At 49.3% G+C, this 27,434-nt stretch overlaps 1 protein-coding gene, 1 long non-coding RNA gene and 1 pseudogene across 23 annotated transcripts in view; 1 reads left to right on the top strand and 2 right to left on the bottom strand.

The window, feature by feature from the left end:
* Nucleotides 1-3,170: 3,170 nt before the first annotated feature.
* On the bottom strand, nucleotides 3,171-7,057 carry LOC145538326 (uncharacterized). The gene is made up of 2 exons (XR_014076785.1): nucleotides 6,409-7,057; nucleotides 3,171-6,079 (listed from the first exon to the last, which is right to left on the bottom strand). It is a non-coding gene; the product is annotated as an uncharacterized LOC145538326 (long non-coding RNA).
* Nucleotides 6,662-27,434, top strand: part of PCNT (pericentrin) — a 106,451-nt gene continuing 85,678 nt past the window's right edge. For 15 of the 22 annotated variants that reach the window (XM_081570242.1, XM_081570243.1, XM_081570253.1 and 12 more), the window contains exons 1-10: nucleotides 6,662-6,825; nucleotides 9,362-9,568; nucleotides 14,536-14,613; nucleotides 17,486-17,687; nucleotides 19,760-19,815; nucleotides 20,817-20,991; nucleotides 21,452-21,588; nucleotides 24,101-24,212; nucleotides 25,628-25,871; nucleotides 26,103-26,178. In XM_081570242.1, the coding sequence (XP_081426368.1) occupies nucleotides 6,769-6,825; nucleotides 9,362-9,568; nucleotides 14,536-14,613; nucleotides 17,486-17,687; nucleotides 19,760-19,815; nucleotides 20,817-20,991; nucleotides 21,452-21,588; nucleotides 24,101-24,212; nucleotides 25,628-25,871; nucleotides 26,103-26,178 (1,344 nt within the window). In that variant the 5' untranslated portion in view covers nucleotides 6,662-6,768. Of the gene's footprint in view, nucleotides 6,826-7,102; nucleotides 7,317-9,361; nucleotides 9,569-14,535; nucleotides 14,614-17,485; nucleotides 17,688-19,759; nucleotides 19,816-20,816; nucleotides 20,992-21,451; nucleotides 21,589-24,100; nucleotides 24,213-25,627; nucleotides 25,872-26,102; nucleotides 26,179-27,434 lie in introns of those variants that run through there. The other 7 variants (XM_081570262.1, XM_081570263.1, XM_081570264.1 and 4 more) reach the window with 3 other exon arrangements.
* On the bottom strand, nucleotides 22,455-22,850 carry LOC145538323 (large ribosomal subunit protein eL30 pseudogene; annotated as a pseudogene).

The raw sequence follows: 27,434 nt of genomic DNA on the forward strand, positions 1-27,434 counted from the left end.
AAACACTGCTGATCCCCAGGTGTGGCTGGGCTGGGCTCCTCAGGAAGGAGAGATCAGGCAGAAGCTGGGGCCAGAGGGGCAGAGTATGGGGGAGGGGCATGGGTCCCTGGGGGGAGCACAGTCCCTACCCCTCAGGACAGAGCCCAGAGGGGTGAGGTGGGGCAATGCACCACTGGGGTCTGCCACCCCAACTCCCAGTTGATTATGGCCTTCAGAAGGCCAGCAAGCCCCTAGCCCCTCTTAGGGATCCTCCTTACCAGATGGACCCCTAGAGGTCACAGTGTGACCACCCCCATGCCCCACCGCAGACTTCAGGACTCTAGGTGGCAAAGAGGTGGCACCAGGGAGCCTGCCAATGAGGCGCCTAGGGGCTTCTTCGTGGGGGTTGAAGTGGGCCCACCCCATAGGCACCCAGCTGGCATCTCACAGGACATGGGGCCCCCAAGGCATCACCTATCAGTGCTGACGTGACTCTAGCAGAGGGACTGACTGCCCATATGGGACCTCTGCCCAGAGAGGGGTGGGGGGTCCTGGTGGCTGGGGGTCAGGGGCACCTGGGAGCAGGACCCCCCCACCAGGTCAGCCCCTGATGGGTGACCCACCTCCTGGGTGGGGAGGGAGTGCTTGTCCACAGGGCTGGTGTGGGAGAGGGTGAGCCCAGAAAGGGAGGGCAGGGCACCCTGTCATTTCCAGTTCAGGTTCACAAATGAGTCAGCCTGAAGAATGAAGCCGACATAGCAGACTTGAAGGTGGACCCAGTGCCAGCAGTCCTGGCTGGGATAAGTGCTGGGTCAGCAAGCTTACAGCCCCGCTCAGAGCAGCCGACCCAGAAACTTGACCTGGCAGCCAAACTGCCCATACACTTCAGTATTTATGGCTTCATATGTGTCATGACCCTAAGATTCAAACAGGAGGTCTGAGATACACAAAAATGAGTTAACTTAGCCAAGCAACCTGAGATAGCTGGGAGGTCGCCATAACACATCCCAGTGGGTTTCAGTTTGTTAGTTTAAAAAACTTCCTTTTTAGGTTTATAGAAAAACTGAGAAGAGAATTTCCATATACATGGGTTCCCTATTATTAACATCTTAAGTTAGTATGACACATTTGTTACAATAAATGAATCTATACTGATACAGTAGCATTAACTAAAGTCCATAATTCATTTGACTTCCTTATTATGCTGCCTTCTGTTCCTTTTTTGTTCCAGGATCCTATCCAGGACACCATATGACATTTAGTCACCATGTCCTCTTGGGTTCCCCTTGCTTTTGATGATGTTGATAGTTTTGTGGAATACTATTTTGATCCAGTACCACCAGCCAATGCAGGAGACTCAGGAGATGCGGTTTTGATCCTTGGGTCAGGAAGATCCCCTGGAGTAGGAAATGGCAACCCACTCCACTATTCTTGCCTGGGAAATCCCATGGACAGAGAATCCTGGCAGGTTATAGTCCATGGAGCTATAAAGAGTCGGACGTGACTGAGCATGACTACAGTATTTTCTATTACAGTATGCTGGACCAGTATCTACTATATCTGGAATCTTTGTAAGGGGTCCCTCCACTATTGGGATTTGTTTGATAATTTCTCATGACTGCACTGGGGTTACGGTTGTTGGGAGGAAGACCACAGAGGAGACAGGCCCTTCTAATCACATCCCATCCAGAATGCATGCCATCAACATGACCCACACAGATGATGTTGACCTCAGTTATGTGGTACAAGTGTGTCCGTCAGGTGTCCCACTGCACAGGTACTATTTTTCTCTTTCTTTCTACACTGTCCTCTGCAGGAGGAAGTAGCTATGCACAGTCCATTCATAAGGAGTGGGGGTTATGTTTCCCTCCATGAGGGTGTATATCTACATATTTGGACAGTTTTTTAATTGTTAAAAACAAACTAAGATTCAGATCCAACATTTATAGAACATTTACAATAGCCATGGAAATGATTCTGGGGTTCTTAGGAACACAGTTTGAAAATCACTGGCCAAGGCAGCATGGGCAAACGATGCACATGCTGTGGTTTGTTGTTCAGTCACTCAGTCGTGTCCAACCTTTTGAGACCCCATGGACTGCAGCACACCAGGCTCCTCTGTTCTTTACCATCTCCCGGAGCTTGCTCAAATTCGTGTCCATTGAGTCGATGATGCTATCTAACCATCTCATCCTCTGCCGCTCTCTTTTCCATTTGCCTTCAGTCTTTCCCAGCATCAGGGTCTTTTCCAATGAGTTGGCTCTTTGCATCATGTGGCCAAAGTTTTGGAGCTTTAACTTCAGCATCAGTCCTTCCAATGGACATTCAGGGTTGATTTCCTTTAGGACTGACTGGTTGGATCTCCTTGCAGTCCAAGGAACTGTCAAGAGTCTTCTCCAGCACCACAGTTCAAAAGCATCAGTTCTTTGGTGCTCAGCCTTCTTTATGGTCCAACTCTCACAACTGCATATGAACACGGGATAAACCATGCCTTTGACTATACGGACCTTTGTTGGCAAAGTGACGTCTCTGCTTTTTAATATGCTATCTAGGTTTGTCATAGCTTTTCTTCCACGAAGCAAGCGTCTTTTAATTTCGTGGCTGCATTCACCATCTGCAGTGAGTTTCAAGTCCAAAAAAAAAAAATCTGTCACTGTTTCCACCTTTTCCCCTTCTATTTGCCATGAAGTGATGGGACTGGATGCCATGATCTTAGTTTTTTCGTGTTGAGTTTCAAGCCAGCTTTTTAACTCTCTTTTACCTTCATTAAGAGGCTCTTTAGTTCCTCTTCGCTTCTATCAGAGTGGTATCATCTGCAAATCTGAGGTTGTTGATATTTCTCCTGACAATCTTGATTCTGGCTTGTGATTCACCCAGCCCAGCATTTTGCATGATGTACTCTGCATGTAAGTTAAGTAAGCAGGGTGACAATATAGAGCCTTGATGTACTCCTTTCCCAATTTGGAACCAGTCTGTTGTTCCATGTCTGGTTCTAACTGTTGCTTCTCAACCTGCACACAGGTTTCTGTGATCTGGTATTCCCATCTGTTTAAGAATTTCCCACAATTTGTTGTGATCCACTGGTCAAAGGCTTTAGCATAGTCAGTGAAGCAGTAGATGTTTTTGATGAATCCCCTTGCTTTTTCTGTGATCCAACGAATGTTGTCAATTTGATCTCTGGTTCCTCTGCCTTTTCTTTTTTTCCTTTGCCTTTTCTACATCCATTTCCTTCTGCAGGGATCTTCTCAACTCAGGGATTGAACCCGTGTTTCCTGTCTCTTGCATTGCAGGGGGATTCTTTACTCCTTGAGCCGTTGGGGAAGCTGTGCATGCATGGTCCTCTGCCTTTTCTAAATCCAGCTTGAATATCTCTAAGTTCTCAGTTCACATACTGGGTTCAAAGCCTAGCTTGAAGGATTTTGAGCATTACCTTGCGAGCTTGTGAAATGAGCACAATTGTCCAGAAGCTTGAACATTCTTTGGCATTGCCTTTCTCTAGGATCGGAATGAAAACTGCCCTTTCCAGTCCTGTGGTCACTGCTGAGTTTTCCAAATTTGCTTACATATTGAGTGTAGCACTTTGACAGCATCACCTTTTAGGATTTGAAATAGTTCAGCTGGAATTCCATCATCTCCACTAGCTTTATTTGTAGTGATGGTTCCTAAGGCACATTTGACTTCATGTTCCAGGATGTTTGGCTCTAGATGAGTGACCACATCATCGTGGTTATCCAGGTCATTAAGAGCTTTTCTGTATAGTTCTTCTATGTATTCTTGCCACCTCTTCTTAATATCTTCTGCTTCTGTTAGGTCGTTACTTCTTCTGTCTTTTATCTTGCCAATCCTTGCATGAAATGTTCCCTGGTATCTCCAATTTTCTTGAAGAGATCTGTAGTCTTTCCCATTCTATTGTCTTCGTCTACTTCTTTGCATTGTTCATTGAAGAAGACCTTTTTATCTCTCCTATTCTCTGAAACTCTGCATTCAGTTGGGTATATCTTTCCCTTTCTTCCTTGTCTTTCACTTCTCTTCTTTGCTTGGCTATTTGTAAAACCTCCTCACACAACCACTTTGCCTTCTTGCATTTTTCCTTGGGATGGATTTTGTGATCACCTCTACTACAATGTTACAAACTTCCCTCCATAGTTCTTCAGGCACTGTCTACCAGATCTAATCCCTTGAATTCTATTTGTCACCTCCACTGTATGATCATAAGGGATTTGATTATGTCATGCCTCAATGGCCTAGTGATTTTCCCTACATTCTTCAATTTAAGCCTGAATTCTGCAATAATGAACAGATGATCTGAGCCACAGTCAGCTCCAGGTCTTTTTGCTGACTGTACAGAGCTTTTCCACTTTTGACTGCAAAGAAGATAATCAATCTGATGTATTGCAACATGTAGAGATTGAGAGATTCAGGTGTGGATCGGAGTCCCTGAATGCTCTTGGGAAATCTGATCCTGTGGTCTGCTAGTGTAACCTGCTGACCCCTGGTCTTAGGAGTCCAGTGCCTCATCTGTGAGCCAAGACTGGAAACTCCCCTCACCACACAAAAAGGGCTGTGGTTTGACTCAGGAGGTGGTTGAGTATCCAAGGCTCCCTGAAGATTTGTGAGTTGTGGTTAAACGGTGAGCTCATGTCAGCAAAGAGTCACGGCAGCATACCAGCGGAGGAGCATAGCTATTGTCACTCAGTCTCAGAGAGCAGCTGGGGAGCACACAGCCTGTCACACCCTGCTCCAGTGAAGGAAACCCAGAGACCACAGTGTGTTTGCTGGACATGTCTGCAGTCACCCACCCCAATCTTCTTTGACATGCCACCTTCTCTCTAGTTGCTGCACTGTCTTCCTACTCACATAGGGAAATCAGAGAGGCACAGCTGCTTGGGGGTTTCCTGTGTCTCTTCCTGAGTTCCTGAGTTTGTGACTCTCCCTGTCCCTCCCCACTCGCCCCCTAAGGGAACATTTACCCAGGCACAGTTAAAAGAGGTGCAGATCACATGCTTTGGATCAGTGTTAATTAGTCAGAGCTAATCAGCTTCCAATAACCTTAGTTATTGTAACAACATTTGATTGTTAATCAAAACTGTGTGCTAGGAATAAAAACCTAGCATCGTTTCCTCATCTGGACAAACAGGTTCAAGTTGAATCTGAAGCTAAGGAACAAACAATGGTTTCATGAGACTCCAGTTGACACACAGATCATGAATTCATAACCCACATCACATTCCTTTTCTTTAAAAATTTTTTTAAATACGACTATCTTTTAGAGCAGTTTTAGGTTCACAGAAACTTGAATGAGAAGTACAGCATATTCCTTTTTAATAACCATTTACAAAGTATTTGGAATGACTTACCCTTTTACCCAAACATTTCCAGGCCTTAAAACTTTTCTGTGTAAGAAGAGACTTTCTGTCTTTCACTGAAACAGCTCTCTCCTTCTGGTGATCTAGAACTAGGTACAATTGCTGTAACATTTGAAATTGCATCTTTGCAGGCCCCTTGGAGAAGGAAATGGCAATCCACTCCAGTATTCTTGCCTGGAAAATCCCATGAATAGGGAAACCTGGTAGGGTACAGTCTATGGGGTTGCAAAGAGTTGGACACAACTTAGCGACTAAACAAGGCCCCTTAGCAAGGAGGCCCTATGAAACCCTTTTCACGCTGGGTTCCAGGGACTGCCCTAACAGGAATACACTTGTATTCCAGGCATGGATGGGTTTGCCTTTCCTGCCCTTAGAGCCTCAGCCTGACCGTCTCAGTCTCCCAGTGCATAGAGTCCCTCCTAACACTCTGACTCAGGGCAATGTTTTATGTCAGAGGTGCCAGAGTGGACCTATGATTGTGAACTGCACTAACCAGTAGATACAAGTTGGTCATAGACGCACTGAAACAGAGTCCTCGATATAGCACTGTGTGCCCACTGGGAAGAATCCATGGGCCCAGGAGTGGCAGCACCGCCAGTGGCTTCTTGTCTCTGCAGCTCTGGGATCCTTGGGCTGGGGGGTCCTGGCGCCGATTCCTACTGAACAAATTGTGGCCGCCCCTGGCACTCCGGTTCCGTGGGTACAGGCGCCAGCGGGACCCAAGGAATGGATGCCTAGGAATGAAATCAAGTGATTCTGCCGGCTGTCTGTTATCGTGACACACATAGGGCCAGGACCCCTAGAGATTAAAGTTTGGGTCCTACAACCCCGGGGTCCGGCCACGGACACCTCGAACACGACTTCAGGGACAGCCCCGAGCTGGCGCGTCCACACAATGGGGCCCGGATTCCTGGACTTGTCCCTGGGCTCTTGCAAAGCTCGACCCAAGTGGGCACCGGGGCAGATTCCTCCCATACGGCCCGAACCTCCAGGGAACGCGAACCAGCAGCCGCACCAGTGCGAGCCGGAGCCCCACCAAGTTCACAGGGCGCTCCAAACCTACCAATCGCCGAGGGCGCCGAAGCTGCCGCGCCCCGCTCATTGGTCCCGCCCGAAGAGGCGGGAGCGGACATTCACCAATCGGAGAGGAAGGAGCTGGGGCGGGGCTCCGCTGAGCCGCGCCTCCTTGGACGCACCGCCCTGAGCGCGCTGGCGCGAGAGCAGGACCACGGCCCCTGATTGGCCACCAGCCGGGGTGCACGCCTCGGGGCGGGGCCGGACGTGGGGCGGGCCCACGTCTGCGTGACAGTTGTCGTGGGGGGAGGGTGAGCCCAGGCGAGGGGGAGGGAGTGTAAATAGAGCGAAAGCGGCGCCGCACCGGCTCAGCCACCTCCTGGCGACTGGCTAAGGGCCCCAGAGGAAGATGGAAGATGATGAGCAAGAGCAGCGACGCAGAAAAGTGGAAGCTGGGAGAGCGAAGGTAAATGGCAGTGCCTCCTCCCCGTGCTGTCCCGGCGTGGGGTCCATACATAGGGCGGGCTCCAGTGCCCGCCATCACCCCCTGCCAGGAGCGGACGCAGCCAGGCGGGGGCCGCCGCCGCCGCCGCACTCTTGTCCTTTCTGCCGACTCGGCCGGAGGCCACCCCCTGGCCGCCGCCATCTTGAATCCGCCGCCCTTAGCCAGTGCCCGCCCCTATCGCAGCCGCAGCCACTCAGCGGCTGGGGACGCGCAGCGCTTCGCTGGGAGGACGGGCGCGGGGTACGCCGGGACTGGCGGGGCTGCGCGTGCGCAGGGGCAGGGGCGGAGTTAAGGGAGGCAAGTTCCCCCACCCGTCCCCCAGGCAGCCCAGCCCCTGCAGGTACCCGGCCCCAGGGGAGCTGCCTTTTTAGCAGGCGAGGCGGCTTCACTGACAGGCTGTGTTGTCGTCGGGGCTCGGTGTCTCTGACGCCTGCCCGCTCCCGAAGTCCGAGGTGCGGTGATGGGCGCGGTCGCTACACCTCTACACCTGCTCGCACCTGCGCACCTCCCAGTCCCTGCCCGGATTCCTGGAGGGCTTGGAGGCCAGGACTCCCTGCAGTTGAGCATCACGGGCGTTTCCCCCAGGGCTCAGCTCAGCTTCCATCCGATTAAAACTACCTGCAGATGTTCTTTTACACGAAGTCCTACTTTTTTCTGTAAAAATTTTCTTTCGGAGTAGTGTTCCTGAGCACGAACTTGTTTACACCAAGGAATGTCTCATCTCCTCCCTGGTGTCAGGTTCCTGAAGCGCCTGCGCCGCTTGGGCCCCAGGTAGACGGTTCCGGCAGGTGAGGGCGGAGGGCTCTGCCCAGAAGCCCCACCCCACCCCCCACCCCCCACCCCCCACCCCCCGCGCCGGGCCTGGAGCTCTAGACTCTCTGACGAATCCACTGGGAAGTGTCCCGTCCCCAGGCTGCAGTGCCCCGGGAGCTCTGTAGTTCCTTGAATCGGCTTTGACCATCCACGCAGGCGCTGTCCGGTACTCAGTGTTTGGGGTAATTTGCGGAGGTTAAGCCGTGTGCAGTTCAGATGCTCCCGTGAGAAGGTGGAGAAAGCCTGTATCAGGGTTGGGGTTAGCCGCCCTGCCCCGCCCCGCCGGGTTCCGGCAGTCTTGGGGCAGAACCTGCGGAGTCCTGTCAAGTTGCTGTTTGAGGTCAGACGTGGTCAGACATTGGGAATTCACATGGATCAGTGACAGTTCCTTCCCTTGAGGAAATCGCAGGGCCACTCTATTAGAGACCATTCAGAACACACGGTGAGGGTATGAGACGCTGACGGGGAGGGCAGGGTGACAGGCAGAGGACAGAGCAGCCTCTGCAAGCTTCCCGTGCAGGTCAGACTCCTGACCGGGGTTTGAAGAGTGAGGCTGGCGTGTGTTCTCTTCCCTTTGCGTGTGCCTGGCAACATAGGAAGGAGATGCAACTGAGTCAGAGTTTAATAGCGTCTTCCCTGAGCTCCACGGTTTCTAAATATGTCTAAATGAGGAGGAGATTTTAACCTTGGGGGAAAAAACAGATGCCTCTCCTTGGGTGATCACCTGTGAGGGACCAGGTCTGTGATGCAGGAAGGGAACTCGGTGACATTAGATTTGATGGGGATGGGGCTAGTGGTGAAGGCAGTGTCTGGTCTTGACAGACGGTTTCTCTCACTTAAATTCCTTTTCTGATTTTCCCATGCCCATGAGACTGTGAGCCTCTGTTATCATTCACACAAATGTGTTACATGCATTTGCTTTCATGACCACATTTGTCACGTGAAGGACCTTGTCCTTCTGCGAAAAGCTGATGTTAGCAGTCATACCTTTTGAATAAGGTATTGTGAGAGACAGTATGTGAGCAGTCTAAAACCCTCAGATTCGACGGACTGAACACTGCCAGATGTGCTTTCTGATAGGGACATTCTGTGGCGGTCCCTGGTGCTTTGGTGAGCTGTGTCATGAAAACTAGAACATCTGATTCCGTAAAGGAGGATGTTAGATTGACCTGGCTTAATTAATTTTTTGCTATTTCTGTACCTTGTCTCAGAATCTATGGCAAGGAAGTTTTGGCTACACTATGTATTTCTCTGATTGGGGGAAAATGGGGCAAAAGGGGAGAGATTTAGCTTTTATATAATTTTAAACTGTAAACGTGCCTTGATTAAGCTGTCAGTTTTTCAAATAGATGCATCTCTAAATTTTTGAATTTTTTTGTAAACTGTTACAGGCTAGAAAAGCTATTCTGCCAGCCAGCCTTACTGCTTTCCTTTGTCTGTGGGCATCATTAACCATCCTCACTGTTAGGTTCTTCAGTGTGATTCTGAATCCCAGTATCTCGATGTTAATGGTGGCAGTGTTTGTGGGGCAGGGACCTGGGTGACGTGTGTCTGGCCAGGTGTGGCCGCGTGGACTGCGCGGGCCCCAGAGCCTCATGCTCCCCTCAAGCTCGCTCACCTTGTGGTTCTGTTACTTCTTCCTTGCTTACCTTTGTCTCTACTACTTTTCTACATTTCTGCGCAGCTTGCTCACTTCAGACAGAGAAAAACAAAAGGTGACTGTATGCATTCGAAGAAAACGCCGGCGAAGAGGAAGGGCACGACTGTCAATGCGCCTGTCACGGAGGAGAGTTCGGTAGCTGCACCCGGGGACGGTGGGCTCCTGGGTGGCCTGGACGTTGGCAAGAACCCGACCTGCAGCGACACCCCTGATGGCGCTGAAGCTGCTCAGGTGCATTTAGTCAGCTTTGTGTTTTCACGTTTTGCTTATCTTCTGGTTCTTGCTAGCCTAATGTACTGAAAGTGGTGTTGGGTCTGCTTTTGCCTGTTGAAAGTTAGGGCAAGAGGGTTTTATTCTTTCTTGCAGAAGGGGAGTATATTTTTGTAGTTTTACTTACAGTTAAAAGTTTTTTCTTCATCACATGATTTTGAGAAATGTTGAATGGACTGTTTGAAGACGAGTGTCAGTGTTGGTGGCGCAGGTGTGTGCTCCTCGGGTGTGGCTGTGCAGCAGCCCCTCTTGACACTTAGAGCATAACGTCCTTTCATGTGCTCTCAAATCCGCCTTGTTCTTGGTTGTAGCCTTTCCCTTCTCTCTGAACGTGGAATGAGGAGGCAAGGGGTGAATGTGTCACAGAAGTGTCGTCTTGTCTGCTGCTTGAGGCCCTGTGGCTGCAGGGCCAGGTGTGGACCTGGGTGTGGAGGGTGCATGGCCTCGCTGGGCCTGTCAATGGCCTGTATGTGGGCTCTCCTTGGGGCCTCCTCTCGCCTGTATTATAAGCAAGGAGCCTTGAACCAGGAGTATCTGTTGCTTGTGTGTGGCAGGGGCAGGGCAGGGGTTTCCTAGAATGAGCAGAACACTGGTGGCTGAGGGCAGACTAACTCAAAACCATGTTGTGTTTGCACCGCCTTATTGAAAAAAATGGGATGATTACCAGCGTAGTTTATGATATTCTACCTACAAACCTAGACTGCTTCTTTTGGCAAATGGGAAGGCCTTGTCGTGGTGCTCCGACTTTGCCTGGAAGCCACTGCAGAACTCTGGTGCCTGAGCCTCTGGACCAGCCTGTGCCCAGTTGACTCGCCCTCCATTCCCTGTACTCTCAGAGACCTGAGACTGGATTTCAGTTGCTGTTCATGCTTGTCTTCTTGTTGCTTCTCTGGGATAGAGCTGTGGTTTCCAGTAGCCTTGTCTCGTTGCAGCTAAGTACACCAACACCATGTTGAGGGGGCCAGGCACTTACTCTCAGTGGCTTTTCTCTGTATGTTTCTTGCCTAGGCTCTTTGAGGGGAAAGGCTCATAGTATAAGTTAGCATTTATTATTTCGTATCTTTACGTTCAAATTAGGCAAGTCTTTTTTTTTTTAAGTTAAAAGTTTTGTATTTTTCAGCTGTTTGTTTTAAAATAATGTTAGAGCTACAAAAAGTTTGTAAAAAATAGCAGAGTTCCTGGATATCCCTCACCTAGATATCTGAAACATTGATATCTGTGTAATCACAATATAAATGATTATGCAGTTTCAGTAAACATTGAAACAATACTGTGAGCTAATTGATAGAGCTTTTTCTAATTTTTCCCATTTTTTCTGGTCTAGGATACTGTATTGCAGTTTAATGCCTTGTCACCTTAGTCTCCTCCAATCTGGACAGTTTCTTAGTCTTCCTTTGTGTTTTGTAAGTTTGACATTTGTGGGGTACTAGCAAGGCAATGGCACCCCACTCCAGTACTCTTGCCTGGAAACTCCCATGGATGGAGGAGCCTGGTAGGCTGTAGTCCAGGGGGTCTCAAAGAGTCGGGCACGACTGAGCGACTTCACTTTCACTTTTCACTTTCGTGCGTTGGGGAAGGAAATGGCAACCCACTCCAGTGGGTTCTTGCCTGGAGAATCCCAGGGACGGGGGAGCCTGGTGGGCTGCCGCCTATGGGGTTGCACAGAGTCGGGCACGAATGAAGCGACTTAGCAGCAGCAGCTAGTTATGTGGTAGGATCCCTGTCAGTTTGGCTCTGTTTGATGTTTTCTGTTGGAAGTCAGGTAGTACATTTTAGCAGGAACACTGTGGAGGTGACGTTGCCTGCCAAGGGTATCTGAGAAGAGACGTGGGTGGTATGTTTCACTACTGGGGGCCCTGCCAGATTTCTTCTGATAGAAAAGTTCCTGTTTTTCCCTTTGTAGTTAATAAGTGTATTGTGTGGAGATACTTAGAGATCCTGTAAACATTCTGTCAGTTTTAACTTTCATTAAGGACTCTTAACTGCAGTAACTACTGCGGTGTTGGCTAGATGACTTTGTTGCCATCATTCTACCTACATATGTTAACTGGTGTTTTACTCTAAGGAGGAACTGTTGCTCCTCCCCAATTTATTTATTCAATAATTTATATCGGTATGGACTGCTGGATACTTATTTTCTTGTGGGTTTTAATCCATCATATCAGTGTTTATTTTGTTGCTGAAACACATACGTTTGGCCATTGGGAGTGCCTTTAGATTGGCATCTGTGACCTTTCAACATGAGCTCATTGTTTGCTGGCACCTACTTCCATACTTTCTGCACCAAGACTTTCCAGGCTTATTTGGTCCTTTCCCTTCTATAGCCCCAAACCAGTCACTTCTTCTAGGAGCCCTGGTTCCTCGTGGTGAAGAGTGGGTTTAGAAGCCAAGATCTGTGTGCTCGGTGTGCTTGTTGCTAGCAGGGTGTGGTTGCTTCTGGGCTGTTTCAATAGAGAGCAGGAAAATATAAGTAAATGTATATTCAAACACATCTGTACTTATTTCTTTATTTGTATGTATAGTAAAAATCATAAATTAATACTAATATCTTCAATTTTAATCCAACACTACAAAACTTATTTTAGCTTTCCCCCTTTCTTTACTTTTAGCTCCTTTTAGCCACAGTGAGAAACCCCACATCCTTATTTACAATATCTTTATTTACTCAGTCTTAAGATACACATAAGTAAGCTTCAGAATTGCTAATTCTCATGCTTGTGAAAAACAAATTTGCTAACTAAAGTGGAATATTTGTTTATATAACTATCCCTACTTTTTGAATGTTTGCTTTACACCACTTCACTTTTATAAAAGGCCAAATTAATACCTGTTTTTTGCTAACTGAAGGAAATCCAGAGACGGTTTTCACTTTTATGAAGAAATGCAATTGATTCTTCACTTTTAGGCCATTTTGGCTTACGAGAACTTTCTTAGGAAGGCTCAACTTTTGGTCGTGGGGGAACCTGTGGTTCTTTTTTGTCTTTATTGTTCCAGGTTATTTGTTAGATGTAAAGAAAGTGAAAGTGAAAGTTGCTCAGTCGTGTCCAACTCTTTGTGACCCCATGGACTGTAGTCCATGGAATTCTCCAGGCCAGAATACTGGAGTGGGTAGCTTTTCCCTTCTCCAGGGGATATATATACTGCAAATATTTTTGCAGTCTTCCTTACCTAGCTGTTTTCTTAATGGTGTCTTGTGATAAGCAAATATTCTTAACTTCGATGTTGAGTTCATCATTTTTTCCTGTGGTTAGTGATTTCTGTGTCCTGTCCTGTCCTGTCTGTGTCCAAAAGATCTCTCCTGTCCTTTGGTTGTGAAGACAGTCTCCCGTGTCTGCTTGAGGCTTTATGGCCTGGTTTCTGTGTTTAATTCTGTGATCTGTCTCAAGTTACTTTCTGTGTATGGAACACCTTGACTTGTAGAAGAATAGTTTATAGTCTTGCTGGTTTTGAGTGTTTTATAAATAGAATAACCCAGTATGCTAGCTTCGCATTTGCTGGGCTGTTTAAAATTTTTGGCCATGTCAAATGGCATAGTGGGATCTTAGGTCCCCTACCAGGATTTGATGGAGAAGGAAATGGCAACCCACTCTAGCACTCCTGCCTGGAAAATTCCATGGATGGAGGAGCCTGGTAGGCTACAGTCCATGGGGTCGCAAAGAGTCGGACACGACTGAGTGACTTTCTTTCTTTCTATAGTTCCTCTTGGAGAAGGAAATGGCAACCCACTCCAGTGTTCTTGCCTGGAGAATCCCATGGACAGAGGGTCCTGGTGAGCTACAGTCTGTGGGGTTGCAAAGAGTCGGACACGGTTAAGCAACTAACACACACACACACACCAGGATTTGAACCAGCGCCCCCTGCTGGGGAAGCTCAGCATCGTAACCACTGTACTGCCAGGGAAGCCTCTCCCTGAATTGTCACCTTGAAAGCAGGACACTGAGATGGTCTCTCTAGTCACGTAGAAAACTGGAGGAGAGATGAGTTCACTGCCCCTTGCCCTTCTAGGTGGTTCCTCTGCTTCCTCATTATTTAAGGCATTGTTGGCATGGTTGGGAATAATTGAATTGTCAGATTCATCCTTATGATGATGAAATAGCATTGTGTTATGGGAGAAGCAGGTTGCTCAGATCCATCTTGCATCCTAGGTATGCAGGGGTCTGGCAGTAACCGCAAGATAAAATGTTTTACTCTAGTAAAAAAAAAAAAAAAAGTGAATTTTCTCACTGTTCTTTGGAAGGCCTGTATGAGAGATAAAATTATGCCAGCCTTCTCAAGTAGTTATAACTGCCCAGAAATGAAACTGCTAACTGCAGTTGGGTCCAGCAGACCCTGACACTCTGACAGCAGTGAGTGACGTGTGGTCGGGTCTGGCAGCCCATATGGATGTGATGGGAAGCCACTAGCAAGTTGACAAGGAGAATGCACTGAGCCTTCCTGCAGATAAAAGCCCCAAATTATTGTAAATTTATGTGTCAAAACTATTGGGGGGAGATTTGTTGGAAAACTTTAAACTCAATTTTGAGGTGATTTAGGAAAACAAAATACTACTTTACAAATTTTTAAGGAAAAGAATTATCTAAAAAAGGAAAATCTTGAAGATGAAAGATTTGAATTTGTATCAGATTAAGAGCTTAGGAAGTGTGCATGAATGTGAAAGACCAGGATTTATTGAGAAACTAAAATTTAGTTGATTTAAATGTTAAGCACACAGTGAAATAACTTAAAGAAACAGAATTCATTAAAAATCATTCAGCACCATCATTAGGGAAACAAGTTACAAAAAATGTTTAGAATTGAGACTGGTTTAGGAGGAGACCGTAGATGGACCTGGCAGGCCTGGAGTGGGGCAGAGGTGGAGGGATTGGGGCAGAGGGGCCGGGGCTGCCTAGGTGCCGCTGTGGACGCCCCTCCTGGTCCTTCCCCGCCAGCTGCAGGAGCCTGGCAGAGAGAGGACGCCGCCGAAGCTGGATGGCTACTGTGCAGAGCAGCCTGGGGCCATGACGAAGGTGAGCTTTTCCTGGGTTCCCTGTTAAGGCGTGTCCTTGTCTGAGGACTCCTCCCATGCGTGGAAACTGGAGGCAGAGCTCCCTGTGTGGAAGGCCTCTCTTCACGCCCTCCTCACAGATCTTGTCTGGTGGGTGTGGAGGGGAGAGACCGCCTTTCTGTCATTGGTCAGTGTGCTCCCCAGGCCTGGCCCATGTTGCTCACGTGAGAACCCCACGCCTGAGAAGCTGCAGGGGTCGGGCTTGCAGGCTGGGCATCAGTGTTACTGTCCCAGCTCCTCCCAGAGTGCTTGGTGTGACTTCCATGGGTATTGAATTGATTCCTTTTTCACATCAATTCAGTTTTGTTAACATTTGCAAGAAAAATTATTAGATATTGACCAATATCAAAGTGTTGTCTTGAAAGTCTTATATTTTATCTGTTTTTTTATTGAAGTATAGTTGTTTTACATCATTATGTTAGTTTCAGGTGTAAAGCATAGTGATTCAGTAGTTTTATAGATTATACTCCATTAGAAGTTAATATAAAATAATATTTTAGACACTCAATTCTAGCTGGACTCAGTTCACACTAATTGTAGCAGTGAGCAAGTTTGTTTTTTAATCTGCATTATTGCAGGAGAAATCTAGATCAAAGCAGGGCTTGGAAAAATGGTCTCTAATGGAGTCTGTAAGACCCAGTCTTAAATACACATTTCATACTTGTTTAAGCTGTGACTTGTAGCATCTTTGTGGAAAAGTACACAGAACTTACATATAGCCCAACAGATGAGTACACCATGCACAGCAGGTGGCCCCTCTGCTGGTCAGAGGTGGGACAGTGCTGGCCCTGATCCCTACTGCCCACCCCAAGTGAGCACTCCCTTGCTGATTCTGCTGTGGAGCTTTGTGTAAATGGACCTGGGCTCTTCTCTCCTTCACCCTTAGCATCACTGCAGACGTCAGTTTGAGATGTATGTCTGGTGAATAGCATAGGGTTGATTTTTAACTGAGCCTGACAATCTGTCTTCTTATTGGGCAGTGAATTTCCTTGTATCTAATGTCATCACTGCTGTGCATATACTTACACCAGACATTTAATTTGGGTTTTCTGTCTGTCTTGCATGTTTTGTTCCTTTCTTTTCACCTGTTTTGCCTTCTTTGAATTATTATTTATCATGGGATTTACAAAGAAATTATCTTTTTATGCATTTTGAAGTAATAGTACACAGTTTCTGTTCTTTTAATGGTGAGGTTATGAAATACAGTATGTATACTTAATTTGTCTAAGTCTAAATTTAATCACCACCTTCACTTTCCTCTTGCGTAATTATTTAAACTCCGTTTATACTTCCCTCAACCTCTATTTTTGTCATGGTCTTTTTAAAAATTGTGTTAGGTTGGTACAAAAGCAATTGCGGTTTCAGGCTAAGAATTTTAAATCATTACAACTAGACTCAAACACTTCTTTATTAATCAAAATAGGAACTGCTATAATCAGCACATTTTTGCCAATGAGAAATAAGATTGCTCATTCCTATAGTGTAAAAATCCATGCTTCAGGATTCATTGAACTTTTGGAAAGCATTTTCTGCCTCCTGCTGGTTATGGAAGCATTTTCCCTGTAAAAAGTTGTTGAGATGCTTGAAGAAGTGATAGTCTTCTGGCGAGAGGTCAGGTGAATATGGTGGATGAATCAACATCTTAGCCCGATTCATTCAACTTTTGAAGAGTTGATCATGCATTGTTGTGGAAGAGAATTGGGGCCATTTTGTTGACCAATGCCGGCTACAGGCCTTGTAGTTTTTGGTGCATCTCATCAATTTGCTGAGCATACTTCTCAGATGTAATGTTTTTTTGGGGATTCAGAAAGCCATAGTGGGTCAGACCTGCAGCAGACTACCAAAGAGTGACCATGACTTTTTTTTTTTGCAAGTTTGGGTTTGGGAAGTGCTTTGGAGCTGCTTCTTGTTTCAACCAGTGAGCTGGTCGTCCTTGGTTGTCGTATAAAATTCACTTTTCGTCACACGTCACAATCCAATTGAGAAATGGTTTGTTGATGTTGCATAGAATAAGAGAAGGTGATAATTCAAACCAATGATATTTTTGGTTTTTGGTCAGCTCATGAAGTACTCATTGAGCTTTTTTACCTTTCCAGTTTGCTTCAAATGCCAAGACCATAAAGGGTCGACAAGTTCTTCAGTAACTTGTTGTGTAGCTGTAAGAGGATCAGCTTTGATGATTGCTCTGAATTGGTTGTTGTCAACTTCCAATGGCCAGCCAGTACACTGTTCATCTTCAAGGCTCTTGTCTCCTTTGCAAAACTTCTTGAACCTCCTTGGCACTGTACGTTCATGAGCAGTTCTTGGGCCAAATGCATTGTTGATGTTGTGAGTTGTCTTCACTGCTTTATGACCCATTTTGAACTCAAATAAGAAAATTGCTTGAATTTGTTTTTTGTCTTAACAGCATTCCCCTAGTTTAAAGTAATAAGTCAGTAGTAGAAAAAAATAAAGCAAGAAATGTGCATCAAAATGATGTATAAAATAACCACATTTGTACCAATATCAGACAGCAAATTTCAACAATGCAGAAACCTCAATTACGTTTGTACCAACCTAGTAAAACACTCATAAGATTTATCAGCTTAACGATTGTTGGGTGCACAGTTCAGTGGCGTTCGTCCTTTCACAGTGTCGTGCATCCGTCAGTGCCATCTGTCTCCACAGCTCTTATCTCACCAACCTGAAACCATGTTTGTTGATGACATCTCCCCAGCCCCTGGCAGCCACTATCCTACCTTCAGTCCTTATGGTTTGACGACACCGCGTGCCTCACCTGGGTGGTATGACGTTGTCTTTCGTGGCGGCACATGACTAACCTCACTGTCCTCCAGGAGCTGGAGCTGGAGGTGCTGCGCCTGAGCCTGAGCGACATGCACGCGGCACGGCTGGAGCGGACGCAGGCACACCTGCAGCGCGAGAAGGAGGCGGCACTGGCCGAGCTGCACGCTGAGCTCACCGGGCGGCATGCACAGGAGCGGGCCCTGCTGCAGAGCCGTGCACGCCGGGAGCTGGAGCTGGTCCGTGAGGAGGCGGGTATGCACGGTGGCTGTGCACGGGGCTGGGCGACAACTTGGGGGTGTTGACAGAGAAACCTGGCTCGAGAGCTGTGAGTTTCTTTGTTGCTTCTTCAGCTTCTGTCTCTGGCCACGGTTTGTGGCCACCCCAGACCCCCATTCCCTTCCCAGTCCCCCACCCTAGACCCCTATCTCCACCCTGGACACACATTTCAGACCCCCACCCCAGACCCCCATCCCAGTCCCCCCTCCCTGCCCCAGACCAGACCCCCATCCCAGACCTCCATCCCCATTCCAGACCCCTATCCCTGACCCAGACTCCCATCCCCATCCCAGACCCCCATCCCCACCTCACATTCCCACCCTAGATCCCCATCCCTGCCCCAGACCCCCACTCCAGACACCAGTCCCTATACCAGACCCCTATCCCAGACCCTCATCCCTACCCCAGATACCAATCCAAGTCCCCCATCCGCATCCCAGACTCCCACCCCAGACCCCCATCCCTACCTCCGACTCCCACCCTAAATCCCCATCCCTGCCCTAGACCCCCATCTCAGACCCCTATCCCCCTCCTAGACCCCCGTCCCAGTCCCCCATCCCCATCCCAGTCCCCATCCCCATCCCAGACCTCCATCTCTGCCCCAGACCCCTATCCCCACCCCAGACCCCCACCCCAGACCCCCAATCCCCTCCCCAGACCCCTACCCCAGACCCCCATCCCCATCCCAGACCTCCATCCCCATCTCAGACCCCCACCCCAGACCCACATCGCTGCCTTGGACCCCCAACCTGGACCTCTATCCACTACTGGACCCCCACCACTGCCCCAGAGCCCCCTGCCCACCCGTACCCCCACCCCTGGCTCCTCACTGTGCTCAGAGGCCATCTGCTGCTGGTGGCACCTCAGGCGCCTTTCAGTCTTGCAATTCTCTGGCCTTAAAGTGAACATTTATGTTGTCATTTTTGATGTTTCTTGGTACATTTTTTGCTGGGATTTTTGTAGAAATCATTTTTTACATAATAGTTTTATTGAGCTGTAATTTGTGTACTGTGTAACTCACCTGTTTAAAGCTGTTTCAAGGCAGCACTTTGGTGGCTTCTTTTGTTTGTCCCGCGTGAAACTATTTTCTCCCAGAAGAGGCCTTGGGCTGTTTTCTCTGACCCACCCTGGGTTGCAGAATCTTCCTCTCTTGCCCCTCCACCCCTCAGAAGCATCCTCCTCAGTCCTCTGATGCATCTTCACAGAGACTCAGGCAAACACAAGGAGATTATTCCATGTCCTCCCCTGCTTTTGTTAAATTTTAAAAATATGAAACATGCTTATCCTAGGCCCGTTTTGATGCTGTTTCCTCCACCAGCACCCCTGGGAACAGTCCCCAGAGAGGCCCATCTGCCCTCTATTCCTTGCAGCTCTGCCATGGGCGGGGCCCCCATGGACCTGGAACCTGTTCTTGCAGGGCGGTGGCTGGATCTCTGCATGGATTCTGGGCTTGCTGGCCACCCTCCCGGCACCTGGCGGTGCTGGATGTCGCCTGCTGCTCTCCCAGCTCCACGCTCGGCTGCTTCCCTGGCCCAGTTCATCTTCTCTTCCCCTGGCGCCTGGCACCTCTCTTCTCGTGCTTTTTTCCTCCCGGTGGGGAGCTGTCAGGACCTGAACGTCTCTACCTGTCTCCCTTTACTTATTGTCCAGCACCTAGCCTGGAAGCTGGCCCTGCAGGATCTTAGACTCCAGGCCCTGGATATGTGCGGGGCCCGGTGTGGGGCGGACGGGCCAAGGTTCTACTAGCAGAAGGATGAGGCAGGCTCAGTGATCTGCAAAGCCCAGAGCCAGCCTCACATGGTCCTCCTGGACTGTTGCCCTGGCTGGACGTCTCCTGTCCTTTGTTGGGCACAAGCGTGATTTGCTCATCCAAGCAGCCGTCTTCACCTTCTCGATTCTCACAGGTGCATCCTGTCCTGTCCTGTTGGTGTTTGCAGGTGTTCTATGGAGTGGCCTGTGGTGCCGGAGCCTTGTCCTCTCTGGGGAACCAGACTATGGGGAAGTCTGAGCCTCAGTGATCTGAGCCACTTCTTATGTTTGTCTTGCAGCTGAGCTGAAGGAGAAGCTACAATCAGAAATGGAAAAAAATGCCCAGATGATAGAGGTACATAGGATGGGAAAATGTCATTCCGTGTAGGTGGTATTTCCCTCACTCCCCGGGGTCTCCCACTTGATTCTCACAATGCAGTCGTAGCTGGAGTCGCCAGGGAAGTGTGGCGCACTGCTCTCTCTGCCTGGCGTGGGTTCCTCAGCAACTGCTCATGTCTTTTGTGTGGCCTGGTGTGATGGGAGGCTCTTCCCTCCCGTCTGGCTTCTGAGCAGCCCTGTGGCCTGGCCCTGGCTGTGCTTAGGCCACAGACCTCAGTCCTCAGGGACGGGAGATGCGGACACCACTTAGGAAGCCATGGCAGGGGTGGAGATACGGGACAAGTGTCCCCGAGGGTGAAGGCAGAGGTTGGTGTGCTGACATCGCTGAGCACGCCAGCTGGTGCTCTGCTTGTCCTGCTGCTCCCACTCCATGCCCCCTTTTGGGGGGAAGAGTTTTGAATTAGGGTGTAACAGAATTAGCTCTTTTCTGAGGAAGTCCCTCACCAAACTTTTGACTCTTGTGATCCATCCCTTTTTCAAGTAAACCTTTGTAGAAGAGCTCTTGGTGCTGGTGACGGCACTGGAAGCGGGTGGTGTTGAGGACTGTGTCCTGGCCACTTGGGACAGGTGGCAAGTGGAGGACAGCCTCATGCTCCAGCTCAGGGCACCCTTAGTCCCAGCTGTCCAGCTCGGGACACTTGGGCAGCGTCTGGCCCTGCAGAGCTTGGTTGCATTGCTATAGCACCTGGGTCTGTGTGGGTGATGGATGCCTGACTCGTCAGTTGAGTTCCTGTGATTTTGATCCAAGACCACTTCTGTTTCTGGCTGACGGTCCAGGCCCTCGTGTCCTGGGATGTTTGCCTGCTGCTGTTCCTGTCTGACTGGACGTCTCAAGCCGCATGCTGTACTCACAGTCTGGTCTGAGCAGGGATGACTGGGTTTTGAATGCAAGGTTGAAATATTTTTACCTCAATAATCAACCATTGGCTATCATTTCTTCTTTCTCATTTAAATTAGGTTCTGAAGCAAGACTGGGAATCCGAGAGAGACTCGTGCTTAGAAAACCTACGCCGAGAATTATTGGAAAAGCATCGGTCAGAACTGGAGAATTTACAAAACCAGTTTAAGAAAGAATTGGCACAACAGAAAGCTGAGTTGGAGAAGGTTTTTCAAGCCAAAAATCAAGCTGAATGTGAGTCTTTAGTAAAATGAGCAAGGTCGGAGGGGCTGGTTTTCCTGTGTCATCCTAGAGAGATTGCCATGTGACTGACCAGCAGGACCGAGCCAGTGTGGTCCTGCCTCGTGGGTCACAGGCCTCTCGGGTTCCCTGAAATTTCCAGAATCCTTCGTTTCAGGGACAGTTTTTACGTGTTCTGCTACTGGAACATATTTGTTTTGCTACCAAAAAAGTAATATGCAGTTGTTCACTTTCTGTTATACAGTGACACCCACTGGCAATAGGCACTGTCTGCTGGCCTGTGCCTTCCCCTTCCTCCTTCCCTCTCTCTGTCCCAGAGGAGAGAGGGGTCCTAAGAACAGAGTCTGGAGAAAACAGGGTCTGCAGGGAGCCTGGGGACACGCTGTGCGTGTAGCTGTCGCTGCAGGTGGAGGACACTGTGCCGTCACAAACTGAGGCCCCAGCCCATTTGCAGGTTCCCTTCAGACGCAGGAGGCGCAGCATGAGGCCTCCCTGAGCAAGCTACGTGCAGACCTGCAGCTGGAGCACTGCCAGTACTTGGAGGAGCTGGAGCTGAGATTCCAAAAGAAGGAAAAGGAGAACCAGCTTGAGGTAGGCACCGGCTTCTTTATTTGAATTGTCAGTGCAGGAGGGAGTTGAGGAGACCTTGGATTGGATTCACACTCTGTCATCAGCCAAAACTTAAGCCCTAATTTGTGTTACGTGTTTTTTTACTTTTAAATTGAGGTATAGGTGATTTACAATATTGTGTGAGTTTTAGACATACAACATAGTGATTCCCAATTTTTAAATATTATACTTTATTTATAGCTATTATAAAATATTGTCTGTATTCTCTGTTGTATGGTATATTCTTATAGTTGATTTTATGCTTAGTTATACTTAATATTTGTACCTCTTAATCCCCTCCCCTAACTTGCCTCTCTCCCTTACCTCTCCTCACTGATGACCATAGTTTGTTCTTTATAACTGTGAGTGTTTTTGTGTATATATTCGTTTTATTTTTTAGATTTTACATGTTACTGATAATATACAGTATTTGTTTTTCTCCTTCTGACTTATTTCACTTGGTGTAATATTCTCCAGTCCATCCATGTTTCTGTGAATGGCAGTATTTGTTTTTTAATGGCTGCGTAGTGTTCCATTTTGGGATTCCCACGTGGCTCAGTGGTAAAGAGCCCGCTGGCCAATGCAGGAGACTTAGGAGATGCAGGTTCAATCTCTGGGTCAGGAAGATCCACTGGAGGAGGAAATGGCAATCCACTCCGGTATTCTTGCCTGGAGAAGGAGCCTGGTGGGCTGCAGTCCATGGGGTCACAAGAGTCAGACATGACTGAGTGACTACGCACGCATGCAGTACTCCATTATACGTGTGTCCACGTCTTCTTTATCCATCTGTCTGTCAGTGGATACTTAGGTTGCTTTGGGGTGCATGTGTCTTTTTAAAATAGTTTTTTTTTTTTTTAAACAAGCTCTGGCCAGTTTTATTAAAGAAAAATTGTACATGATTTACTTTTCACCAGTCTGTTCTGGCATGCTTCTAATAATATCAGAATCACCTGGATCAATGATAGCCAGTGTGCATACTCTGTAGTATTTTACACATGCTGTGCCCAGTTCAACATTATTGCCACTGTAGTGTTGGACACCAGTTTTGGCCAACATGGCATAATACTCTATTTCAGATTTCCTCAAGGCTGGGCAGTTATTGGCAAGGATGACCAGTTTCGCTTTGCCTTGTCTGATCATTTTCAGAGTCTGTACCCCAGCACATACTTTCCATTCTCCATAACCAGCTGGAGCCTAGAGTTGATCGACTCCAGTGACGTTTTTGTCTTCTTCGCAGCCACCATCTTCCTTCCTTAGATGCGGGATGCCTCCAACCAAGAGCAGCCACCAAGATGGCCAGGGAGCGAGAAAGGGTTTAAATTAGTTTTTCCATTATTTCAGATGTATACCCAGGAGTGGCTGAGTCATATGCCAGTTCTGTTTTTAGTTTTTTGAGGGACCTCCATACTCTAAGCCCTGATTTAAAGGGACTCTCAGTAATTGCTGGAGGCAGTAGGTAGCCACATCAGGAGGTAAAGTCTGTGACTGTGACTTAATGATGGTGTCCAGTCCTACCCTTGGAGAATTCGTGCCATTGACAAGCACCCCTGGAACGTCTACAGGCTCCAGCCATCAAGGGTGCAAGCTGCTGCTCACATTTTCAGAACTTTATTCCAATGGAACTTTACTTACCAAAATGTGGGTGATGTGGACATATCTCACTCAGGGACCTGAAGGGCCTTTGTCACTAAGACCAAGAGCCAAGCAGCGCCCCATGCATTGGTTCAAGAAATCAGAAGTGACTGGCAGACGGAGTTAACTGAGGCTGGTGCCTGGGTTTGCAGGGAGGAGAGTCATGGGGCCCAGGAGGAGCCAGATCTGGCCCTGCTGCACTGGCTCCTGTCTCCTCCAGACAGAGGCCAGCCCGGCTGGGCGGGGCCTGTGGCTGCCCCCATCTTGGGGACAGGCAGCCTGAACAGGACAGGCAGGCTTCTGTCCTGTGCCCTGAAAAAGGAAGGGCCCATTTCACAGGCAGCGGGCAGCCACAGGCCAGCACCACCCTCGCTCCCTTGGAGGCTTGGCCCCACACTGATGACTTAGGCCGGGCAGCCACTCCAGCCTAGGCCCCCCAGGAGGGCGGGTGGTGCACCTCAGCTCCAGTGGTGCAGGTTTGGCTGGCACGTGGCACACACTCAGTGCGCAAAGCTCTGTTTACCCTGAAAGAGAAGATGCTTCCCAGGGAGGTTGACCAGGCAACTTGGAAAAAAGCAAACAGGCTGCATGGGGGTAAGGGACCAAGGTCACAGATGGGGAAGGGGGCCGGTGGGAGGCGGCTCCTCCACCCTCCCTGACAAAGTGGGGGCAGGTCTCTGCAGGGAATGAGTACATAGCCTGAGAGGCGTCCACATGTGAGACCATGGCCGCCACAGATTCCTCTGGATGGTCTTGGGGCTGCCACCTGGGGGAAGGGGGTGGGCTTGGGCCGAGGCAGCTGCGTGTTCTGACCTGGTGCCTGGGCCGCAGTCCGGCGCTCACACTGTGCCTGGTCTTCTAGCTGGAGAGGCTGCGCGCATCCTATGAGGAGCTGCAGGCTCGGTCCCGGGACGAGATCCAGCGCCTGGGGGCCCAGCTTGAGTCTGCAAGGTCCAGCAGGCAGGAGCTGAGTGGTGAGCACCTTGTGTTACCAATCCAGGTCCCCAGAAGGGAAACCTGCAGTTTGAACTGCTGAAACTCCAAACTAGAACTTAACAGTTTTGCAGGCCCGAAAAAGTGGTCTTGTAAACCTGTGTGCATTATGAGACCTGTGGCGGCGCTTTGTGGAGCTGTGGCAGCCCCTGTGCTTCACCATAGGCGAGCTAGCGGTGACTCTGGAAGCCTGTATCCTCCCGTGTGGTGGCACGCACCGTTCATACGTGAGACTGGACTCCCAATGGGGCTTGGTTAAGCACCGTGAAAACGCTGTTCTCATGAGGGAACTCGGGTCACAGATGCGCCTTGCTGCATACCACCTCTTGGGCATGCAAGCTCAGCTGTGGCAAGTGTTGTCAGGCTCCTGTGGCTCTGAACTCTGATTTTGGAGGGTGATGCCATGTTTACTGAGGGCACAAGACCCCGGTCAAGAGCACAGGGCCAAGAGGCGTGGGCTTGTCTGCTGCTCTTCACATAGGCCTCAAACAGTAGAACCTGCCCTGTTGTGTTGTTAGGAACAAAGGACGGAGTTATGAGAAAGGACCCAAGATCACCCCAATGGCTGTGGGGGTGCACAGGCTCCAGCCATGCCCCTCACCCGCCTTGGTGGTCCCTGGGAGAGGGCAGCTCCAGGCAGAGCTGGTGGACTGACTTGAGGGTGGGCTTCAGACATGCTTTCACACATGGGTTACAGCCTGTGTGCTGCCTCTGCACCCTCCCCTGTGTGGTTACGGCCCTCATGGGGGATGTAGATTTGGGACAGTGACCTGTCTCCTTCCCCATTATTTGAAAGCTGGTCACTGGCTGTGGTGGGCCAGCTGGCAGCACCTCTTAATCAGAATAGTGGTGGTGGTGACAGTTGTTTATGGTCTGTATTACTGTTCTGTTGCTGTAAACAAAATACCACCATCTCAGCAGCTTAAAACCACCCACATTTATTAGCTTGGAAATCTGAGCTGGCAGGGCTGTTTCTGCCCAGCGTCACCCACAGCTGAGGTCAAGGTGCTGGGCTCTGCCATGACCTGACTTCCCGTTGACAGAATCCAGTGCTGTGGGACCGAGGTCCCATCTCCTGCTGGCTGGTGGCCCAGAGGTGGCCCCTCCTCTCTGTCTTCAGAGCCCCTGTGGCTTGGGGAGCCAGCCTGAGGAAGCCCACTGCCCTTGAGGGGCACTGGGGTTCGCTGAGGCTGCCTGAGTGGTCTCCCCGGTGGTCTTCCTGCTCTAGGCCCGTGCTCGTAGCACAAGCCCTGGGGGCCTGCATCCATTCACAGGTTCTGGGGTGAGATGGGCTCCCACTGTACACTTCTGTGCTGGCCCCACACTGTGGGGTCTTCAGTGTCTCAGTTCCCCTGAGGGCCGTGTCTGAGATGCTCGCTCGTGTCCACCCATACAGAGTTGCGTGAGCAGCTCCTGGCCCGGGCGTCTCACGTGGAGGAGCTGGAGCTCCTGAAGAGAGACTTGGAGCAGCAGCAGCAGCAGGAGAGAAGCCGGCATGAGTCTGAACTGGAGCAGCTGAGGCTCTATTTCGAAGAGAAGCTGAGGGAGGCTGAGCAAAGCTACCAGGAGGACCTAATCCTGTTGCAGCGGCGGCTGCAGGAGGGAAGGGATGACTCCCTGCTGGAGGCCATGGGAACCAGGTGAGTGGCTTCCAGCCCAGCCCAGGAGAACACACTGATGTTTGGGTCTTGGCATGGTGATGTTGAAGCTGGCACTGGTCTGCACGTGGGTGTGGTTGGTGACATCTGGCCAAAGTGGGTGGGCGTGGCCCTGCAGGTTGGCACAGTGGTGGGGTCCCAGGGACAGTGGGATTCAGGGGCAAGGTGCCATGTCAGGCTCTTACAGCACAGCTTCTCTCTGAATTTGCCCAGTGCCTGTTTGGAAGAGACATCAGAAGAAGAAAGAGACCATCTTGATGGACTCAGCCTTCAGCGGGAGCAGCTTGAGGTGATGGGCCAGCTTTGTTGTGTCTTGAGGTGTGACTGACCGGACCTGAGTGTCCCGTGTTGGTGTGATGACCGGATGCATGGTTGTGATGTGACGGGTCTCCTTGTTCAGTCTGGTGAACCTGCACCTCCGCAGAGTCAGAGCGTTTTTCTTTCAATGAGAACTTGTAAGATCTCCTCTCTCAGTGTCTGTAGATAGACATACAGTGTTGTTGATTGTACCCGTTTGAGAACTTGTAAGATCCCTCTCTCAGTGCCTGTAGATAGACAGTATGTCGTTGTTGACTGTACTCCAATGAGAACTTGTACGATCTCTTTCAGCATCTGTTGACAGACAGTATGGCTTTGTTGACTGTACCCGATGAGAACTTGTAAGATCTTTCTCTCAGCAACAGACAGACAGTGTTGTTGACTGTACCCGATGAGAGCTTGTAAGATCCCTCTCTCAGCACCTGTAGACAGACATACAGTGTTGTTGACTGTACCTTGATGATAACTTGTAAGATCCCTCTCTCAGCACCTGTAGACAGTGTTGTTGACTGTACCTTGATGATAACTTGTAAGATCTCTTTTCTTAGCACCTGTAGACAGATGGTATGGCATTGTTGACTGTACCCTGATGAGAACTTGTAAGATCCCTCTCTCAGTGCCTGTAGACAGACAGTGCAGCCTTGTTGACTGTACCCTGTGCTGTGCAGGCACCCTGGGACTCTTATCCACTGACTAGAAGTTTGACCCCTTCACCCACTTTGCCAACAAGCCCTCTACCGCCTCTGGCAACCACCAGTCTCTTCTCCAGGAGGTGGGTTTTTAGATTCCACACAGAAGTGAGATCATGCAGTACTTCTCTCTCAATCTGACTGATCCCACTTAGTGTATCACTCTCAGGGTGTGGCCGTGTTGTCCCAGGTGGCAGGTTCTCCTCTTCTGTGGCTGAGTAGTAGTTCCTGTGTGTGTGTAGGTCTGTACATGTGTAGGTGCCACATCTTCTTCATCTGTCTGCAAATGGACACTCAGGCTGCTTCCATGTCGTGACTGTTGTAAATAGTGCTGCTATGAATGGTGGTGGTGGTGGTTTAGTCGCTAAGTCATGTCCAACTCGTGCGACTGCATGGACTGTAGCCCACCAGGCTTCTCTGTCCATGGGATTCTCCAGGTGTGGGTTGCCATTTCCATCTCCACAGGATCTTTCCCACCCAGAAATCGAAACCAAGGTCTGCATTGCAGGCAGATTCTATACTGACTGAGGTATGAGGG

This window comes from Giraffa tippelskirchi, chromosome 2 (genome assembly GCF_054371585.1).
Source record: "Giraffa tippelskirchi isolate mGirTip1 chromosome 2, T2T-mGirTip1v1.2.pri, whole genome shotgun sequence".
NCBI classification, from domain to species: Eukaryota; Metazoa; Chordata; class Mammalia; order Artiodactyla; family Giraffidae; genus Giraffa; species Giraffa tippelskirchi.